Raw genomic sequence first — 21,245 nt, 5'->3', positions numbered from 1 at the left:
TCCCACACATTTCCTTGGGGCACACCTGCAGTTATTTCTATATATGACGATGACTCTCCATCCAAGATAACAGGCTATTTCCTCTGTTCCAGAAAGTCCTTAGTCCAGTCACGAATTTCACTTGATACCCCATATGATCATACTTTTTACAATAAGCATAAATGAGGTATTGAGTCAAATCCTTTTCGAAAATCAAGAAATACTGCGTCTACCTGATTGCCTTGAACCACAGCTTTCAGTATGTCATGTGAGAAAAGTGCGAGTTGGGTTTCACGAGATTGCTGTATACAGCATCCATGCTTGTTGGCATTGAGGAGGTCATCCTGTTCAAGATACCTCATTATGTTTGAGCTCAGAATATGTTCTAAGATTATACAACAAATCCATATCAGGCATATTGGATGGTAGTTTTGTGGATCACTTTTCTGCCCTTCTTGCAGACAGGTGTGACTCTGCTTTTCTCCAAGAACTGGACTCGGTTTTATTGAGGTATCTGTGATAGACTATAGTTAGAAGAGTGGATAACTCAGCCACTAATTCAGTATAGAATCTGACAGGCATTCCACTGGGCCCTGGAGCTTTGTTCAGTTTTAATGATTTTAGTTGTTTCTCAATGCCACTGATGCTAATACTTATTTCATTTATTTTGTCTGTGGTACAAGGATTAAACTGGGGCAACTATCCTGGGTTTTCCATTGTAAAGGAACACTTGAAAATGGAGTTAAGCATTCAGCTTTTGCTTTGCTGCCTTCAGTTTCAGTTCCTGTCTCATTTACTAAAGACTGGATACTAACTTTGGTGCCACTAACAGCCTTTTCAAAAGACCAGAATTTCTTTGGATTCTGTGAAAGATCATTTGACATTATTCTGCTATGGTAGTCACTGAAGGCATCACACAATGCCCTCTTGGCAGTCAAACACATTTCGTTACAGTGATTGTATACCATGGAGGTTCCCTCCCATTATGAACTGTTCTTCTGGATACATGTCTATCCAGTGCATGGTCAACTATTCTTTTAAACTTTAGCAATAGTTCCTGTACATGCTCGTGCCCTGTGCTGGAAGTTTGAAGATCCTCATTGAGTTATGACACCACTGATTTTTTTATCTAGTTTACTGAACATATGTATATTTCTGCTTGTTCTAGTTGTCATTTGTGCTTTGGTAGTCATTGTTGCCACAACCATGTCATGATCACTGATACCAGTTTCGATGTGGATATCCTCAAAGAGGTCAGATCTGCTCTTTGCCCTTGGATCCAATACATTTCTATCATGAGTGGGGTTCCTAACCATCTGTTATAGGTAGTTTTCAGAGAAGCCATTTAGTAATGTTTCAGAGGATGTCTTATCATGCCCACCTCTAACAAAACTGCAATTTACTGAATTAATCATTGTGCATTATCATACAAAGTTCTAACCTAAAAGCACACAGAAAATTTGATTAGTAGAATATTACATGTTTATGTACACTTGCAGATAGTAGAAGTTTATTAACTTCTCCTCCTCATACTATGAATACAATAATCAGAGAATGGAGTGATTCCAAAAAGCAAGAATGAAATCATGCAGTTCTGGGATACACTACATGCCAACTGGTGTGCTCAGTAAAGAGTAGTGTACCCCCTCCCAATCTGAGGATTCCCAATGAATCAGACACCTGCTCCACCATCAAGCCTTTGGAAAATGGATGAAATTTCACATGTACCTTTTAAAACATTTGCTATATTGGTGCAAAATACTACTCCTGTACATTCAACCCTGAGAAAACACAAATTTGCTGAGCATCACAGCTACATTAGTAACAACTTTTTGTGCATTTACATTAAATATTACTTTTTACAAACTGTTTACTTTATTGTCTATAAAAATTCTTTCCGTCCCCATCACACTACTTACTGCATTGTCTACTTCTAGTAACCTTAGTGTGGCTACTTTTGGCAACTGAATTACAGCATTCTTTGCTATAACAACTTTTGCCTTTTCAGCAAGCACATTTTTCATTACCACCTTATTTACATTAGCATTAACTTTCTCAACCGTCTCACTTACTAACTGTATGATGTCTGTTTCAACATTGCTTACTAATGGTACACAGTCTGCTCAACATCAGTTACACTATTTTGAATTAATGGCAGATTACCTTCATTACTATTTACAATGATATTCCCACCTTCATTCACAATCTGGCATTCATTCACAGTGTCACCTATTTTGCCAAGAACATCATTCATTACTTGAACACACTGCCTCAGCATCATCAAAGACGTCAACATTTGTAGCAACAACTTTTTGCATAACAAAACCACTCATACTAGTATCAGGGTTATTCATAGTTTCACCCAAATCCCTACACTGTTAGTCAGTCTCATTTGCTTCCACTTCAATTATTGGTAACTCATTTACATTACTGCTAATTGTCAAAATTCCCTATACCTTTTCCTTATTAAGCTCAGCAGCTTTTCTGGCCATTTCATTCACTATCAGCAAACATTCTTTTTACATTTCATTATCTACCTTAGTCACAACTAACTGCTCCTCATTTACATCACCACTAACCTCCAATGACACACATGCTCCTTTGAAATTACCTTCCTGCTCAATATCATTTATTTTACCAGCAGTTTCATTCATTATCTGCATTGTTCACACCTCATTTACATCATTGATAGTTATTAATGATTCATATTCTTTTTTACCATAAAATTCATTCACACTATCGTCCATTATATTAATAGATTCATTCCAAAACCACTCATATTCCACATAACACTCCTCCCACACATAATTTGCTTCATCCATGCCATCCTTCTTTCATATCTTCTTAGTCATGTGAAAAGATAAAAGGAATATGTACAGATGAAGAAGAGAAGGAGAAGTGAGTGCAAACTCTGAGTCATGGTGTATGGCAATTGTAGGAAACAAGTTGGAATTAATAAATCTGCACCATTTGGCTTTTGACAATATTTCTTATTCATGATTTATATTATAATGTTTAAATAATGACAAATTATAAGAAAAGGGAAAGAAGTTACCCACCTCAGAATCAAGCTTGTAGAATGACTCATGAATGCATTTAAGCTTGTGGGTGCAGTATGAGTCATTCAGAATCAAGTGTTCTTTTCTGCACTGCCATGGGAAAATAGAATACAAAACATGGAGAAAAATTTAGATTGAGGACAGAATCTTACTGTGTAGTTTGATTAATGTTAAAGTTGTTAACATAATCTTTCTTTGAAACAAAATATATAATTATACTTTTGAATTCATAGAAAGTATCTTCCCATACCCTCTCCCACCCAATACACTCATATAATGACTTACAGAACACAATCATAAATATGGATGTAAATTATGAAACTATGGCACTGCATAAAAAATTTTACACAATTGTAATTTGAGGCAATGTTACACATTTGGTGATTAATGCAACAGTACTCAGGTAAAAAGCAACAGGGTTTGCCTATATTCAGTTCTCAGATTGTCAGAAACCAATCTTTTCACTGTTTACTCCAAATTCTTGAATGCTAAGTTTAGATCAAATTTGTGCACTGTAACAACTTCATCAGTTATGTAGATGGTAGTTTTGAAAATAATACTAAGAGTAAAATAATATTAACATTTCTCTTCTAAGACACTGCTTAAAAATTCTTATAACAATAATTTTTGTTATTGCAGGTAACATTCCTGAGAAAGCAATTAAACCAGTTACAGGTAAAATTCAGTTTTTTGTAATATTAGAAAGTGTTCTCACAACAATAAAATGTAAAATACTGTAGTTGATAAATTATTTTCAGATTGTGGAGGTACGGTAGAAAACTTTGGTGGAGCTATAACTATGATGAACATGGTAACAAATGGAGTTAAAATGTATGACTGTGTGTGGCTGATAAGACCCCCAAAAAACTATCTACATCTCAAAACGCATCTGTATTTGAAAGTAGCAACATTTATGGACATGGGTGAGTGACTGCATATTACATCAGTTTTCAGTTTTTAACATTCCTCTTAATTTGTTTTAGATCAAATTATTGACAATTATAAATTTAGAAATTCCACATAGATTTCAAGTGTGTATTGTGTGATTATACTAACTTATTACATCAAGACCACTAAGAAATTTGTCTTATTGGTAGCCGGAAACACTGAACTTGAAATCCTACGTGGTGTTACATCTGAACAACCAGTACTAGAAACTCTGCGCCATCCAGTGACACAGTTGCAGCCACCACGCTACAGAGAGCATGTAGTTCCTGTTGATGTTGGTTTTTACGTGTCACTTCGTGGATCATTTGGTCCTACATCTCGCCTTGCTATTGTTTATGCAGCATTCAGTTACATGGGTAAGCTATAAGAAAAAGTCAATTAGTTTCTTTAAAAATATTAGTATTGTTATGTAAGTGCCTTATCCTTCTATCTCTGTCTATATAAATTAAAGTCTCCTGCTATGGTTTCTGTCTGTATGTTTGGGCTTATCTCAGGAACTACTTTTGGAATTTTTGTACGGTTTTCAGTAATAGAGAGAGATGGAATTATGTTTATAATTTCTAAATATTCATGCAAATTGGCTGAACTATGATGAATTAAAGTCCCTTGCCACTGTGGAAATGATGGCATAGCCACCTAATGGTGAATGATGGATCTCATTGGAAATATCAGTACAGTTTATAAATTAAAGTCCACATCGCAATTTCTTTCTGTACATGTGGGATAATCTCAGGTACTACTGCAGAGATTTCAATACAGCTTTCACTAATAGATAGACTGATTCACTAGGAAGGTTTCTGGGTACATGAAACAGGTTTAAGGCATCCCGACTGCAACTCCAAGCTGGAGCATGCTACTGCTGACTTCAACAGCAAGCTGCAATGCAGGATATATGAGATGTTACGCTGATAAGAACAGATTTTTTAGGACAAAGTTAGTGTTTCGTGGGTCTGAAGAGAAATCTGAGAAAAGCTCAAACAGAAGATGTAGCTCATCCAGGAAAGCTCATCCAGGAAAGCTGCTGAAGTTGGACCACCAGTAAGTCAGCGCAGTGGCTCACAGCTCCCATCATTGGTATGAGCTGTCACTCCAAATGCCAATTAAGTATGTAATAGATGACATTGTTGCCCCTTCAGAACTTTCCTGGTGTGTGCTGTTTAAATAATTTTAGTTATTTGAAAGGGTTGTTTCAGTTACTTAACACTTTTTTCTACATGCAATTAAGGAAAGGCAACCATTCACAAAGAGCTGACTGATTTGTGGCACATATAAACATACAAAAGAATACAGTATTCACAATTGCTTTCAAGCTCTTCCTCTTGCTACAGATTATTGAGAGCAGTTGCCTGAGTAGATCGAGGTGGGATGGGATAGAGAAGGATGCACAATGCAGGGAAGGGGGATCATGGGATAATGTGAGGCAGGTCTCTCAGTGGATGACTCAGCAGCTGCTCAACAAGACAAAAGGAGTTCAGAGGTAGGACATATAATAGATGGAGAGAGGGGGGAGAACAAGGTGGAGATGAATGGGAGGACAGGGAGAGAAAGTGGAAAGGAAGAAGGGTGAGGGTTGGGGGGGGGGGGGGGGGGAGATGAGAGAAAGAGAGAGAGAGAGAGAGAAAATGCCTGCATGGGAAAGGGGGGTGGGTTATTGTTAGGAGATGGCAGCAGTACACCATCTAAGTAGTAAAGAGTGAAGAGAGGAGGGAAAAGGTAAGGTGAGGTGGTGGGAAACAGATTAGTGAAGGTTTAGGCCAGGAGGATTGCCAGAGTACAGGATATGCCATAGAGACAAATTCAATCTGTGTAATGCATAGAAACTTTTGCTTAAAGGGATTATCTGAATGGTTTGTGTAATGAAGCAGCTGTTGAAGCCATTTGTGTTGTGGTGTACGGAAGTTTACAATTTGCCACAGTTTGGCAGTGGCCATTTATATGAGTAGACACTTTGTTACTTATCATCCCACATAGAATTCTGCACAGTAATATATAATGTGGCTGCTTTCAAGTGTGACCCTGCCTTTTACAGGATAGGAAACACCTGTGACTGGACTGCAGTAGGAGGTGGTGAGTTGGTGCATGGGATAGGTCTTGCTCCTGGATCGACCAAAAGGCAATGGTCCATGGGGTGCAGGATTGGGAGCAGGATTGGAACAGGTATGACAAGGTTATTTTGTAGGTTGAGTGGGTGGTGAAACACTACTTTGGGTGTTGTCAGAGGAAGAGATGGCATGGGAGATCTGTTTATGGATTAGCTGGATGTGATTCTGTTTGTCAGTAAAGGCCCTGGTAAGGTTGTTGGAACATTTTGACAGCTCCTGCTTTCCACTGCAGATTCAGGGTGGGTCCTCAAATTTGGGAAAAAAAAACAATGCCTGGGAATCCCAGGTGTGAGGGAAAGATGTTGTCAGGAATCGCATGATAAATTAATGGTGAGTGGAGAGGGTGGGGATAAGCAGCAGTTTAAACACTGTTTTTAAACATTGATAATTTATATGGAATAATATTCATATAATTAACACAGTTTGAAATTTTAAAAATTATGACTTATAAAACTCGTTGTTGTTGTTGTTGTCTTCAGTCCTGAGACTGGTTTGATGCAGCTCTCCATGCTACTCTATCCTGTGCAAGCTGCTTCATCTCCCAGTACCTACTGCAACCTACATTCTCAGAAATCTGCTTGGTGTATTCATCTCTTGGTCTCCCTCTACGATTTTTACCCTCCATGCCGCCCTCCAATGCTAAATTTGTGATCCCTTGATGCCTCAAAACATGTCCTACCAACCGATCCCTTCTTCTAGTCAAGTTGTGCCACAAACTTCTCTTCTCCCCAATCCTATTCAATACCTCCTCATTAGTTACGTGATCTATCCACCTTATCTTCAGTATTCTTCTGTAGCACCACATTTTGAAAGCTTCTATTCTCTTCTTGTCCAAACTAGTTATCGTCCATGTTTCACTTCCATACATGGCTACACTCCAAACAAATACTTTCAGAAAGGACTTCCTGATACATAAATCTATATTCGATGTTAACAAATTTCTCTTCTTCAGAAACGCTTTCCTTGCCATTGCCAGTCTACATTTTATATCCTCTCTACTTCGACCATCATCAGTTATTTTACTTCCTAAATAGCAAAACTCCTTTACTACTTTAAGTGTCTCATTTCCTAATCTAATTCCCTCAGCATCACCCGATTTAATTTGACTACATTCCATTATCCTCGTTTTGCTTTTGTTAATGTTCATCTTATATCCTCCTTTCAAGACACTGTCCATTCCGTTCAACTGCTCTTCCAAGTCCTTTGCTGTCTCTGACAGAATTACAATGTCATCGGCGAACCTCAAAGTTTTTACTTCGTCTCCATGAATTTTAATACCTACTCCAAATTTTTCTTTTGTTTCCTTTACTGCTTGCTCAATATACAGATTGAATAACATCGGGGAGAGGCTACAACCCTGTCTCACTCCTTTCCCAACCACTGCTTCCCTTTCATGCCCCTCGACTCTTATTACTGCCATCTGGTTTCTGTACAAATTATAAATAGCCTTTCACTCCCTGTATTTTACCCCTGCCACCTTTAGAATTTGAAAAAGAGTATTCCAGTCAACATTGTCAAAAGCTTTCTCTAAGTCTACAAATGCTAGAAACGTAGGTTTGCCTTTTCTTAATCTTTCTTCTAAGATAAGTCGTAAGGTCAGTATTGCCTCACGTGTTCCAACATTTCTACGGAATCCAAACTGATCTTCCCCGAGGCCTGCATCTACCAGTTTTTCCATTCGTCTGTAAAGAATTCGCGTTAGTATTTTGCAGCCGTGGCTTATTAAACTGATAGTTCGGTAATTTTCACATCTGTCAGCACCTGCTTTCTTTGGGATTGGAATTATTATATTCTTCTTGAAGTCTGAGGGTATTTCGCCTGTCTCATACATCTTGCTCACCAGCTGGTAGAGTTTTGTCATTACTGGCTCTCCCAAGGCCGTCAGTAGTTCTAATGGAATGTTGTCTACTCCGGGGGCCTTGTTTCGACTCAGGTCTTTCAGTGCTCTGTCAAACTCTTCACGCAGTATCGTATCTCCCATTTCGTCTTCATCTACATCCTCTTCTATTTCCATAATATTGTCCTCAAGTACATCGCCCTTGTATAAACCTTCTATATACTCATCCACCTTTCTGCCTTCCCTTCTTTGCTTAGAACTGGGCTGCCATCTGAGCTCTTGATATTCATACACGTGGTTCTCTTCTCTTCAAAGGTCTCTTTAATTTTCCTGTAGGCAGTATCTATCTTACCCCTAGTGAGATAAGCTTCTACATCCTTACATTTGTCCTCTAGCCATCCCTGTTTAGCCATTTTGCACTTCCTGTCGATCTCATTTTTGAGACGTTTGTATTCCTTTTTGCCTGCTTCATTTACTGCATTTTTATATTTTCTCCTTTCATCAATTAAATTCAATATTTCTTCTGTTACCCAAGGATTTCTAGCAGCCCTCGTCTTTGTACCTACTTTATCCTCTGCTGCCTTCACTACTACATCCCTCAGAGCTACCCATTCTTCTTCTACTGTATTTCTTTCCCCTATTCCTGTCAATTGTTCCCTTATGCTCTCTCTGAAACTCTGTACAACCTCTGGTTCTTTCAGTTTATCCAGGTCCCATCTCCTTAATTTCCCACATTTTTGCAGTTTCTTCAGTTTTAATCTACAGGTCATAACCAATAGATTGTGGTCAGAGTCCACATCTGCCCCTGGAAATGTCTTACAACTTAAAACCTGGTTCCTAAATCTCTGTCTTACCATTATATAATCTATCTGATACCTTTTAGTATCTCCAGGGTTCTTCCACGTATACAACCTTCTTTCGTGATTCTTAAACCAAGTGTTAGCTATGATTAAGTTGTGCTCTGTGCAAAATTCTACTAGGCGGCTTCCTCTTTCATTTCTTACCCCCAATCCATATTCACCTACTATGTTTCCTTCTCTCCCTTTTCCTACACTCGAATTCCAGTCACCCATTACTATTAAATTTTCGTCTCCCTTCACTATCTGAATAATTTCTTTTATTTCATCGTACATTTCTTCAATTTCTTCATCATCTGCAGAGCTAGTTGGCATATAAACTTGTACTACTGTAGTAGGTGTGGGCTTCGTATCTATCTTGGCCACAATAATGCGTTCACTATGCTGTTTGTAGTAGCTTACCCGCATTCCTATTTTCCTATTCATTATTAAACCTACTCCTGCATTACCCCTATTTGATTTTGTGTTTATAACCCTGTAGTCACCTGACCAGAAGTCTTGTTCCTCCTGCCACCGAACTTCACTAATTCCCACTATATCTAACTTTAACCTATCCATTTCCCTTTTTAAATTTTCTAACCTACCTGCCCGATTAAGGGATCTGACATTCCACGCTCCGATCCGTAGAACGCCAGTTTTCTTTCTCCTGATAACGACATCCTCCTGAGTAGTCCCCGCCCGGAGATCCGAATGGGGGACTATTTTACCTCCGGAATATTTTACCCAAGAGGATGCCATCATCATTTAATCATACAGTAAAGCTGCATGTCCTCGGGAAAAATTACGGCTGTAGTTTCCCCTTGCTTTCAGCCATTCGCAGTACCAGCACAGCAAAGCCGTTTTGGTTAATGTTGCAAGGCCAGATCAGTCAATCATCCAGACTGTTGCCCCTGCAACTACTGAAAAGGCTGCTGCCCCTCTTCAGGAACCACACGTTTGTCTGGCCTCTCAACAGATACCCCTCCGTTGTGGTTGCACCTACGGTACGGCCATCTGTATCGCTGAGGCACGCAAGCCTCCCCACCAACGGCAAGGTCCATGGTTCATGGGGGCAGGTTATAAAACTCAATAAAATTAAATTCCAGTGTTAGGTAAAAAAAGGATTTCCAAAGATGTCATGAAATTCCTGCTTTTTCCAGGTAAAATGTGATTGCCTGATAATTCCAGGTTTTCCAGAAGAATCACTACCTATGGCATCCACAAATAAAGAGGCTGTAAGGATGAGACTTTTTGACATGGAACAATTGACAATTGTCATAGTGGAGGTAATGTTGGGGTTGGCATCAATATGAACAGACATATTTATGAAGCCATGCGAATAGTAGAGATTGACTTCTAGGAAGATGGCTTGTTGGGTGGAGAAAGAACAGGTGAAGCAGATTTGGGAGTAGGTTTTGAGGTTATGGAGGAAAGATAGTGCTCCATGACCAGAAGGACATGGGCTTAGAGTATGTTGGTGTATAAGGATGTTAAATGTATATGTTGTGTGATTGGGGCCTCCTGTTGGGTAGACCATTTTCTGGGTGCAAGTCTTTTGATTTGACACCACTTCGGTGACTTGCATGTCGATTGGGATGAAATGATGATGATGAGGGCAACACAACACCATTCACTGAGCGGAGAAAATCTCCGACCCAGCTGGGAATCAAACCCGGGCCCTTAGGATTGACAATCTGTCATGCTGACCTCTCAGCTACTGGAGGTGGACATAAGGATGTTGCTTCCACAATTACCTTTCTTCTAACTTCCAACATAGCTCTCTATATAGTACCCACAATTTATTTCCATCATAAAACTTTAAGCATAAAGTTTCACCTTATTTTCAATCCTTTTAACAAGTTTTTGCTCATGTTTCCAGTCACTGCTTTTGTCTCCTGACCATCTGAATCTGTGCTCATTCTACCTCCACCAATTCAAAAAACTCTGCTTTGATCTAGCAAAACTTCGATCATACAATCTCTTTTTGAAATCTTGTCTGGTGCTTGATATCCAACTGAAGGGGCTTTCATTAAAATTGGCATCTCAGGCTGTCATCCACCCTACTGCAAGAACCTTCACATTTTCCAATACCATCAGTCCCTCACCCACAACAGTCTGTTCCTTCATAATCATCCAATCCAAGCTTAAACCATATTAGATAGTTTCTATTTGTTTCACATCTTTCCACTCTGTTACCACAAATTCCTGAATACTAGCACTGCAACAGAAACTCTCCCCATTCACCAGTTGCAACAGCATCCCTGGCACCATTTGAAAAAGCTGTCCCACCTACTCTTGTCCTATGCTCACATGCAGTTACCCAGAGCCAAAAAGAGTCTCCCACTCTGATTCAAGTCCTCTCCGATCATTGCCTCATGGCTCATAATTATGCCTTGCTGCCTTATTCCACCTTCCACATCCCCTCCATGAAATACACTGCCTACTGTCACTTAATATACATACTGTAACACTGTTGTCAACCTTTCTGGCAAAGCTATGACCCTTACAGGAGCGTCAGTTCTTTCTAAAGCCCTCAGCTTCAGCCCTAAACCTAAATCCAACCATGCTGGACTTGTAGAAGACCTTCTTTCCTTTATTCATTCTCTACAGTGAAAACATATCTTCACCACACCACCCATGGACAACTGTTGGTGAAAACCACACAGAACCTTGTTTGAAACAGTTCCAATCTCCCTCCAACTTTGATCCTCCTGCCCTTCTGCCCAGTCATCCCCTGGCAGTCTTTCAGAAATTTGTCACTTCTAACCTGGTCACACTGTACTTTCCTACATTCCTCCTCAGTGAGTCCAGTGTCACTCCTATGGAACATACAACAATCCATAACATGAAACCCAATCCTGAACTTATCACATTTCCTGCAGTCAAAAACTCCACAACAGTGGCTATGGGTCTTAGTAACTGTGTGGCTAAGGGTCTCTTGGCAACTTCCTGACACCACTACATACAAACCTTACAACCATGATCCCATCTCAGGAGTCCAGCAGGACCTTTAGTAGCTCCTCATGGACTTAAGTCTATCCCAAAACCTGACACCTGAATCCATCACCTTTCTCACACCAGCTACCCACCTGCGCCACACTCCTTCCTTTTATCTGCTTCCCAAACTCCACAAAGCCAACTCCACCTTGTCTCCTAATTGATCATTCCATCGTGACTGGGTACAATGCTCCCACAGAACAAAGCTCTGCTTCTATTGACCAGCACCTCCTAAATATAATCCAAAACATCCAATCTGACATTCGAGACACTGCTCACATCCTTCACTGCCTTCCCACAGTCCCTGTCCTGTTACCTCCAGACTCCTTGTTGGTCACTGGGGATCCCATATCCTTATATATGAACATTTCCCATGCCCATGGCCTTGCAGCCATGGAATAGTACCTTATACTATGTCCTTTGAAACTAAACCCACCACCTCATTCCTAATCCTCCTAATCGACCACACCCTAACCCACAATTACACTGTATCAACTATCTGAACATCAGTCAATCCAATGATTGATTACCCAAACTGTTACTCTCTTATGAGTGTTGCCCTTCCTGTACCAATGCTGTCCTGCTGAGAATAGTAATCCTTCGTGCTATATAATGATCACTTATGTCAACTTTGCAATGTAAGGAACACTTGCAATATAAAGTGCTTAGATGTCAACATGTTGTCCTTTCTTTGAGAGATAAATGTGACATTAATAAAATGTTACATGAAGGTGAATCTCTGATCAAGTAATCTAATGAGTACAAGCTTGGTAAGTTGCCAATTGTGGATACAAAAAAACAAAAGAAGTGTCACAAATTTTTAACCTAAGTTTATTTTACTGAAGGATCAACAAGTTATAAAACTATGAAGCTTTCCATGATCATCGATCTAGGAGATGTTGTTTACAGGTGGTTTACACAAAAAAGATCCAAAATTGTTAAGGCTTTCATAGCCACTTGTTGAAAAACTCCCAGTTGGCTTCTATCTTGGGTTCTTCGGCCTACGTTCGTCTGATGACTTTTCTGTCATTTTACCAACACAAGTGACTAGCATTGTCAAAGTTTCACCCTCCATTGCTGATGGTGGACTGGAGCCAAGGTCACTGCCACAGACTATTTGTAACTGGTGCACCAATGTCCAAGGGCTTCTCCACAGTCATTTCCAGTACGGTTCTCAGGCTACCTGCAATGGTCAATCACAGCAGTACAGGAAGCCAGAATCCATTTAGCTTGAGGCTTCCTTCTTTCTTGTTGAAGCTTTTCTCATGTTTGTGAATTTCTATAGCTTATCTGAACATGCAGGTGTGATAGTTCTTCTCTACAGCCAGAACTTACGTGTTGGCAAATTTCACTACATGGTCGGTCTCATGCAGTGCGCACTCTGCCACAGCCTATTTCTCCGTCTGGCCCAACCTGCAATGTCACTTATGTTCTGTTATCTGGGTGTTGATTGATTGTCCAGTCATACCAACATAAACCTTCTGGCATGTGCATGGTATACTGTATATTCCCGACATTGCAAGTGGGTCCCTTTTCTCCTTTACCAATCTGAGGCACTCTTTGATCTTACTTGTCAGTTTGTAAATAGTGTTTATGCTGTATTTGTGGACTATACAACTGTTTCTGTCTGTCACTCTGGGAATGTATGGTACAAAGGCCATACCCGACATTTCTTTTTCTGATTTCTCACTACACAAAGTGTTTAGCTCTGTAATACTTCTAATATGATTGGATTAGTACTGATTGCTCCTCAGAACACTTTATAAGTGTTGTATTTCATGTCTGAGGTGCTGTGACTCACATATTTGTTTTCCTCATGTTACAAGTGTATTAATCATGCCTCTTTTCTGGCTCAGGGGGTGATTTGATAGTTTGTGCAAGTGTTGGTCCACGAGTGTCGGGTTTTGATGCACGCTGTGCCCCAAGATTTCACCATCCCTTGTGACCAGGATTTGTAGAAATGGTAGTTTTTTGTCCTTTTTCACTTCCATGGTAAATTTTGCATTGGCATGGAGACTGTTTCCCACTGCCTCATCTTACCTTTTCCCTTCCCTCTTCTGTTCACAACACCATTCCTTCCCCACCCAGACTATGTAATGCATTCTCCTACCATTCAACCCCCCCCCCCCCCCAAATCCACCCAGATATGCACGCACATTCTCTCTCTCTCTCTCTCTCTCTCTCTCTCTCTCTCTCTCTCTCTCTCTCTCTCTCTCCCCCCTCCTGCCACCCTCACACTCCACCCTCTGAACTCCTTTTGTCTTCTTGTGCAGCCACTGAATGATCTGTTGAAATACCTGCCTCACAATACCCTTCTATCCTCTTCTTGCCTTGCACTTTTCTCCCTACCCCTCGTGATCTCCATCTACTCTAGGAACTGCTCTCAGTAATCAATAATCAACAGTCATTCTTGTCATAGACTTGGGTGTGTGCATTTTTGTGTCAGTTTGTGTGTCAATGTGTGTACTTTTGCTATAGAAATGGTAAGAGCTTGAAATCTCATATGAATATTGTGTTCTATTGTGTGTGTCTATGGCCACACATCAGTCAGCTCTAAGTAAGTATTTTTGTTTCCTGTTTTGTACCTAGCATTCCATTCAGGAATTCCATTATTATAATTATTTAATATTTTTCTCTAAATTTTACTCATAACTCTATCCAGTGACTGGTAAACAAGACTACTGCCACACCAGACAAGTAGTCTGGCCATAGATATTTATTGATACCCATGTGATGCTGGGGCAGGTCACTAGTAATAACTAAGGAGGAAATATTAGTATACAGGAGGAGACATCTCCTCTGATGAAGTAAACAGGTACAAATGTGAAGCTATAATGTTCCAGATTCTTTTGTTTGTCTTTTTACTGCTCATTATTTCTCTGTATGGTGAGTGATGGTTTTTTCTCATACTACTGGTTGCATTCAAACAATGATTTTCCATTAGCACTGTTTAAATAAATTCTAATCTCTGACATTCATCATGAGAGGGTGAAGCATTATATGAAAAGAACAGTTATTACCACAGATACAACAAAAATATATCAGAAATTTAGGTATCATATATTATGACAAAATTGTCATGGAAAGGAGAAAAAGATTCTTCCCATGGAATTACATTCAGTAGATGGGTATATGAAAAGTATCCATTGGACAGTAATCCATGCTACTAGACAGTAAATACACTTTTCCCAGGAAATGTGGAGACACAGAATAAAATGAAACATTTTGTTTTAAATGTTAACTGGAAATCCTAGGAAACACATATGTCCAATATGGAAAATTAAGTTTCTATTCAGCAAAATGAAATGAATTCAGAAATGGAATTTTTAATCAATGAAATGACAGAGCACCAGGTGTGACATCATGCTACAGTGAAATGGATTGAATCCGAGAATCACACATGGTCACTTAATAAAGCCACACATATCATAACACTCACAGAATATTTGTGACTTAGTAACATGAAGAAATGCTGAAAGTGATCATTGATGTACACTTAGTACACACATCAACTTTTTATTTTGTAGTTCATGACACAGAAAATAAAACTGGCAATGGGGTGTTTGTATATATTCATTTGCAATGTGTCTAGATCACCAAATCAAGAAAACAAATATTTGTCTAATGACAGAGTTGTCTGTTTCCTACTGTAGGTTTTTCACACCACTCCTCAGCAACATAAATATATCATGAAACGTTCCCTTGGTCAGATGCAGGCTTGAACCTGTCGTAGCACACCATCAATGAAATCATCGAGCTGGCCCTGGTCCAAATTGACCCCCCCCCCCCCCCTCTTCAAAGCTGATTCTGTGTAAGTCACCACAAAATACATGATCATTGCTGACATCCAAAAACTGCTCATTTAAATCAATCCCACACATGTTCAATGGGGTTCATGTCTGAGGATCTGATATGTCACTCCATTCTGGCAACCCTAGCATGCTGAAGGAACATGTTCATGAGACCAGCACAATGATCGCATGTGTTATCATCCATTAAGATGAAATCATCACAAAAATGTCAGTGATATGGTCCCACTATTCACTGCAGATCTTGTCCCTGTAATGAACTGCTGTGAGATTGCCTGTAACAACTACAATAGATGTACAGTGGTTCCATGTAATGCCACCCGAGAATATCACTTTGCCACCATCTTGTTGCACATGTGGGACACATTCTGATATTACTAGATTGTCTCCAAACAAATTGTCTGTGATCCATGTTTCATCCCTAAACAACACCCAATACCAATACTGGGGTGCCCACTTTTCATGATTTCTTGCTCATATGAAACAGAGTCCATGGTGTTGTGTTGTATGACTTGGGTGCTCACCATGATAATCAGGAATGGAGATCTCATCATGCAATCATCTCATAACAGTTTTATGTAATACATGACATCCCTTAGCCTCATTGAATGCCAGATTTAATTATGGATTACACAGCCCACACTTCCTTAGACTCAGAAATCATAGATATCAATCATCCTGTTCACTTGTTGGAGGTCGGAGGCCTGTGTGGTGTAAGATCTCAATGCTACCAATCAATTGTAACTGTTTCCATGTATACAATACATCACTCTGACTCTGTTCCACAAGTCAAGCACCTTCCCTAGTAGACAAGGCTTCTGCACATAACACAATGGTGGGCATACTCAATCACTGGTCGCAACTGTCCTTCATGCCATGATGAATGTTCGCTCTACCAGTCCACAGACATCTGTGATGCTTCTCTACTTGTGCTTTACTTTCTATTGCAGTGCTGCAGTCCGTTTGGGTGTGACGTTCTACCCACACTTAGTGCTCATGGTAACTGTGTGTATGTTTACAAATGATGTCAGGGGTGTCCTTCCAATCAGTACAGGAACAGTCACAATAGCAACACACCTATATGATATATCAGGATGTTGAAAAACTTTTGCTCGTATGTATCAATATTAATTCATCACATTAGGTAAATGAATTTCTTTAAATCGAGAAGTCCAGTTCAACAGTGAGATATCATTGTTATTAACACAGAATTTTAGGGGCAGCCAAATAACCAAATTAAAATAAATTACCTTCTATAGACAGATTCTACTTACCATAAAGAAATAGTTCTGGAAACAAGTTGAGTACCACTGTTGTCAATTATTTGCCCTTCTGAAAATCTATCTGTGTATCATAAAAGAGGTTATTTCCTTCAAAGTAACTTAATAGCTGATCTTTCATTATGGATTCCATCAGCTTAACTAGCATTGCTGTTATAGATATGAGCATTTAGCTTGACAATCCATGAAAATTACCTTTGTGGTAAATTGGTACTGTGCATGCTATTTTCAGGAAGTTTATAAATTCTCCAGCTTGGAAGCATTTACTTATTACTACTGTTAGTGGTTCAGCAACCTCAGTTTCACATATTACAGTTTTTGATGTCATACAGGACGTGCCATAAGTATCAGGGCTTCCTGAGTGTTTGTAGGTTTTCACTATTTTTCTTTGGTCTTTTGGATACACTCTTTCACATACACTCTCTTCCACATTATCATGCTGAATTTATTTCCAAATTTCACAGCAAGGAGGCTGCAAGGGGATGCTTCTAACATCTGTCCTATATCACATATCACATTTATGTGACTTGCCCTATTCTGTGATTATAAATGAAGAAATAGGAACAGTATAAATAGATGTGAGTACTATTCCATCAGAACCCAAGGATTTATCCTAGGAGGGATACTGTCTCACCAGTAATGAAGATTAATTCTGAAATAAAAGATCAACAATAAAGACTTTTTTCAACATATATTTCCATTTAACAACATCTTATATTTTTGTGAAGTAGCTGTGGCAGCACAAAAGACTAATCTAAAAAATACACAATCTATCCTACAGCAAAGGTGATTGATTTTATATTCACATAGCTACTATTGCCAACTGTTAACAGACACATGAATTGACTAGCATGGTATTTCGACTATCTTTCATTTTATATTTAGCACCACAGGCTGCTCATAATAACTGAAACTTTAAAATACAGTATGTTTTGAACTTCAGTTATGAAAGGAGCAATGTACAAAAATCAGGCTTTGTTTTAAATTGGGTAAAACTGCCACAAGCACTTTTGAAATGATACACACTGATTTTTTTTAAAGTGGTAGGCAAGGTTTTGTGACTGGAGAGAAACCTTTGAAGATAGTCCACATGTAGGAGCCTTGGTAACAGTTTGAGCCAAGGAAAATGTTCAAAAAGTGGCAGGAATTCTTTGAAATAATCATTGTGCATCTAAGAGGTTACTTGAGCTGGTCACGGGAAATCCTAAAACAACTTTGCATTGCATTCTAACCAAACATTTGGGCAAAGAGAAGACCTGTTGTCACTTTGTGCCCCGCTCACTCTGAGGATCCTATGAAACATGACATTTTAAATAAGAGTGACTTACAAGTGCCAAAATTTGGAAAGGAAACATCCAGAATCTTTGAGACTGCAAAAAGTGTGCATATGGAAAAGCTGTGCCTAGACACCACTCACTATTTACTTTGATTAAAAAAGAATTATCCATAATAAATTTGTTCCAGAAGGTCAAATTGGGGCTGTACATTACTACTGGGGTGTTTTAAATCGTTTATGGGTGAGGATTGTTTGGGTTTTATCTGAAAACCAGAATCAAGCAACAAGGTGTTTGTTGCACAATGCACCAGTGCACAAAAACAAGATCGTAGATGATTTCTTGGTTCAAAAATGTACCACAATACTTGAACACCCTCCTAATTTGCTTCTGTGCAGCTTCTGCTTAATCTGAAAACTGCTGTGGAAGTAAAGCATTTTGACGCAATTTCTGATATCTGGAAGGCTAAGACTGTGGCACAAAGTATCAGAACTGTTCCCAACAATTTTTCTAATGCTTCCAGTTGTGTATTAACTAACAGGGAGCCTATTTTGAACAGAAATTCATATGTAAACTAAAAATTAAAAAAGCAGTCACTTGTCCTCCAGGATGGACTATGTATTTAGAATATAAGGCAAATTTTAAATTACAGTGATTCAAACAATATGTGTTGTAGTGTGATTCACAAATGATGGTGGTTTATGCAGATCAAGGCATAGATGAGCATTGCATTGTTGCTGGAGCAAAGCAACTGTTGCAGAACACATATATTCGTGCTTTATGCTTGCAAAATAAAAATTCACTAAATAAATCACTACAGTCAAGTTTAATGCTCGCATTGGCTTTGAGAGAATGTGTGGCGTAGGTGTGCAAACAAGCCAAGTGGATTGTCATGGTTAATTTAAGGGGTGGCTAGACACCCTTTCTGTTACTACCTCATACCCTTGGGACAGAATATGTGTGCCCCAAGCATTTGCATGCAGCATTACCCATTAGAAAGTATGGGAACATTTTCTAAATGTTTGCAAATCATGTAAATGAGGTGGGACTTTGGTACCAGCCCAATATTCATCTAGTCAGATATGGGAAACCACTTACAAACACAAGCCCTCATCGCTAATCTGCTCTGCAGATTCGATCCCAGGCTGGTGCATCTGCTTGAATCCTGGAAGTGACATACTAACACATGTGGCGATCGAGGCAGATATTTTGGCAATGCATTCTGATCAAAAATATTAGTAAAAAGATTTTCACCTGCCTAAATGAAAATTAGCTGCCTTTATTTACTATAAAGATGTTACACTATGGCTTAGTTTCAGTTATAAATTACAAAAGTATATTTGAGTGTAATAATATTTTTTCTGCTCAGATTGTTTCAGTGGTTCTGATACACTTTGTCAGAATCACCGGTGTATACCTTCACAGTTATACTGTGATGGTTTTGACCACTGTGGTGACAACAGTGATGAACCTGCAACCTGTTATCAAGGTATTTAAGTAATGCTTGCAAATATAATACGCTTCATTTGTTTTCATAATTTTTAAAACTGAATTTCTCATTGTTAAACTTTCCAGATTGGAAGACAGAACCTCATCAGGATCGTCATTGGTATTCTCATACACCAAATTATTACTTTCCAAAAATTGAACGGTATCCCGACTTAAAAACAGCTACTCTTGTGTTTGTTGTCAGTAGTCTTGGTGAGTTTCTTTCAGTTTACTGTTTAGTCATACCCTCATTTCTCTATTAACTGAATAATAACTAAATTTCTCTTAAATAAATATTTTCAAATGTTATTGTAATTCTATCTTTATTTGTACAAATTTTCTGCCAAAATATCCAAATATTATGTACATTATCTTCTTGGTGGTTTGTGGATGTGACATATAGTCAATGTGAATCGCTTGTCAATCGCTGGGAGAGTAAACGACAGGCATGGCATCTTGGGAGCACAAAATGGCTCTCCTTCTGCTACCACCCCACACACACACTCCCTCCTTCCCATTTTTTTCCATTGTTATTATTATTATTATTATTTTAGCCTTGTTATGCCATGCTCTGCTATGGAATTTGACTGAACTTTTTCCCTGAAATACTTGTTTTCTTCTCTTCCCAAAATTTCTTCAGCTTCTCACTATAGTTTTTTTTATGTTCTTCTGTCCATGTTTCCTTAGATTTAACACTTAATTTAGCTTTAAAATTGTGCTTATCAGGTAAAGTTATGTAGCTCTGCCCTGCAGAATTTTGTTTGTAATGCTTATTTCCTGAAGATCGCTTTCAGTTTCAAGTATCCAAATGTATTCAAATGGCTCTGAGCACTATGGGACTTAACATCTGTGGTCATCAGTCCCCTAGAACTTAGAACTACTTAAACCTAACTAACCAAAGGACATCACACACATCCATGCCCGAGGCAGGATTCAAACCTGCGACCGTAGCAGTCGCGCGGTTCCGGTCTGAGCGCCTAGAACCGCTAGACCACTGCGGCCGGCAAGTATCTAATTGTTTTTAACATTCACTGAGGGGGCAGGTTAGAGTATCCTTTTGGTCAGTCTGTTATTATTCATTCTGAAAATGTGGTCATAAAATTACAGTATTCTTTTCCTGAGAATTTCCAAGATTTTTTCAAAATTATGATATAACTTCTGTCTCTTCCAGATTCACTCAACACAACCAGATTAAAAAATTTTCCTTAGTATGTTTCTTTCTTCTTTTCCCAAATCTTCTAGTTAATAATTACAGTCTGTGATGCATATAATGCTTCAGGTTTGACTACTTTTATGTAATGTTTTAATTTTGCATTATGAGATATTGATTTTTTATTGTACGAGGGGCTTTCAGTACGTAATGCAACACTTTTTTTTCTCGGCCAGTTTCAGTTGAAAAAATATGGAATTTGTTATGGGGCACCGTGGAATATTCCAGCATAAGTTCCTATAGTTTCATGAATTTCCGATAGGTGGCAGCACTGTATGTAGCCTTCAAAATTAGTATCTGTAACAGAGGTGCATTCCAAGTGAAGGAGCTGTTATTGAGTTTCTTGTGGTGGAAAACAAAGCACTCTGCACATGCCGGAAGCAGTACATGGATGATGGGGAGATTATTGATGCAGCAAGAAACTGG

At 38.9% G+C, this 21,245-nt stretch overlaps 1 protein-coding gene across 8 annotated transcripts in view; it reads left to right on the top strand.

Moving 5' to 3' along the window:
• Positions 1–21,245, top strand: part of LOC126280766 (uncharacterized) — a 108,467-nt gene that overhangs the window by 52,159 nt on the left and 35,063 nt on the right. For all 8 annotated transcript variants that reach the window (XM_049979795.1, XM_049979794.1, XM_049979796.1 and 5 more), the window contains exons 6-10: positions 3,678–3,713; positions 3,797–3,961; positions 4,136–4,342; positions 19,491–19,610; positions 19,697–19,822. In XM_049979795.1, coding sequence (XP_049835752.1) covers positions 3,678–3,713; positions 3,797–3,961; positions 4,136–4,342; positions 19,491–19,610; positions 19,697–19,822 — 654 coding nt within the window. The remainder of the gene's footprint in view (positions 1–3,677; positions 3,714–3,796; positions 3,962–4,135; positions 4,343–19,490; positions 19,611–19,696; positions 19,823–21,245) is intronic.

This window comes from Schistocerca gregaria, chromosome 1 (genome assembly GCF_023897955.1).
Source record: "Schistocerca gregaria isolate iqSchGreg1 chromosome 1, iqSchGreg1.2, whole genome shotgun sequence".
Taxonomy (NCBI): Eukaryota; Metazoa; Arthropoda; class Insecta; order Orthoptera; family Acrididae; genus Schistocerca; species Schistocerca gregaria.
The sequence above is the reverse complement of the archived record's forward strand: the minus strand, read 5'-3'. Positions and strand labels throughout refer to the sequence as shown.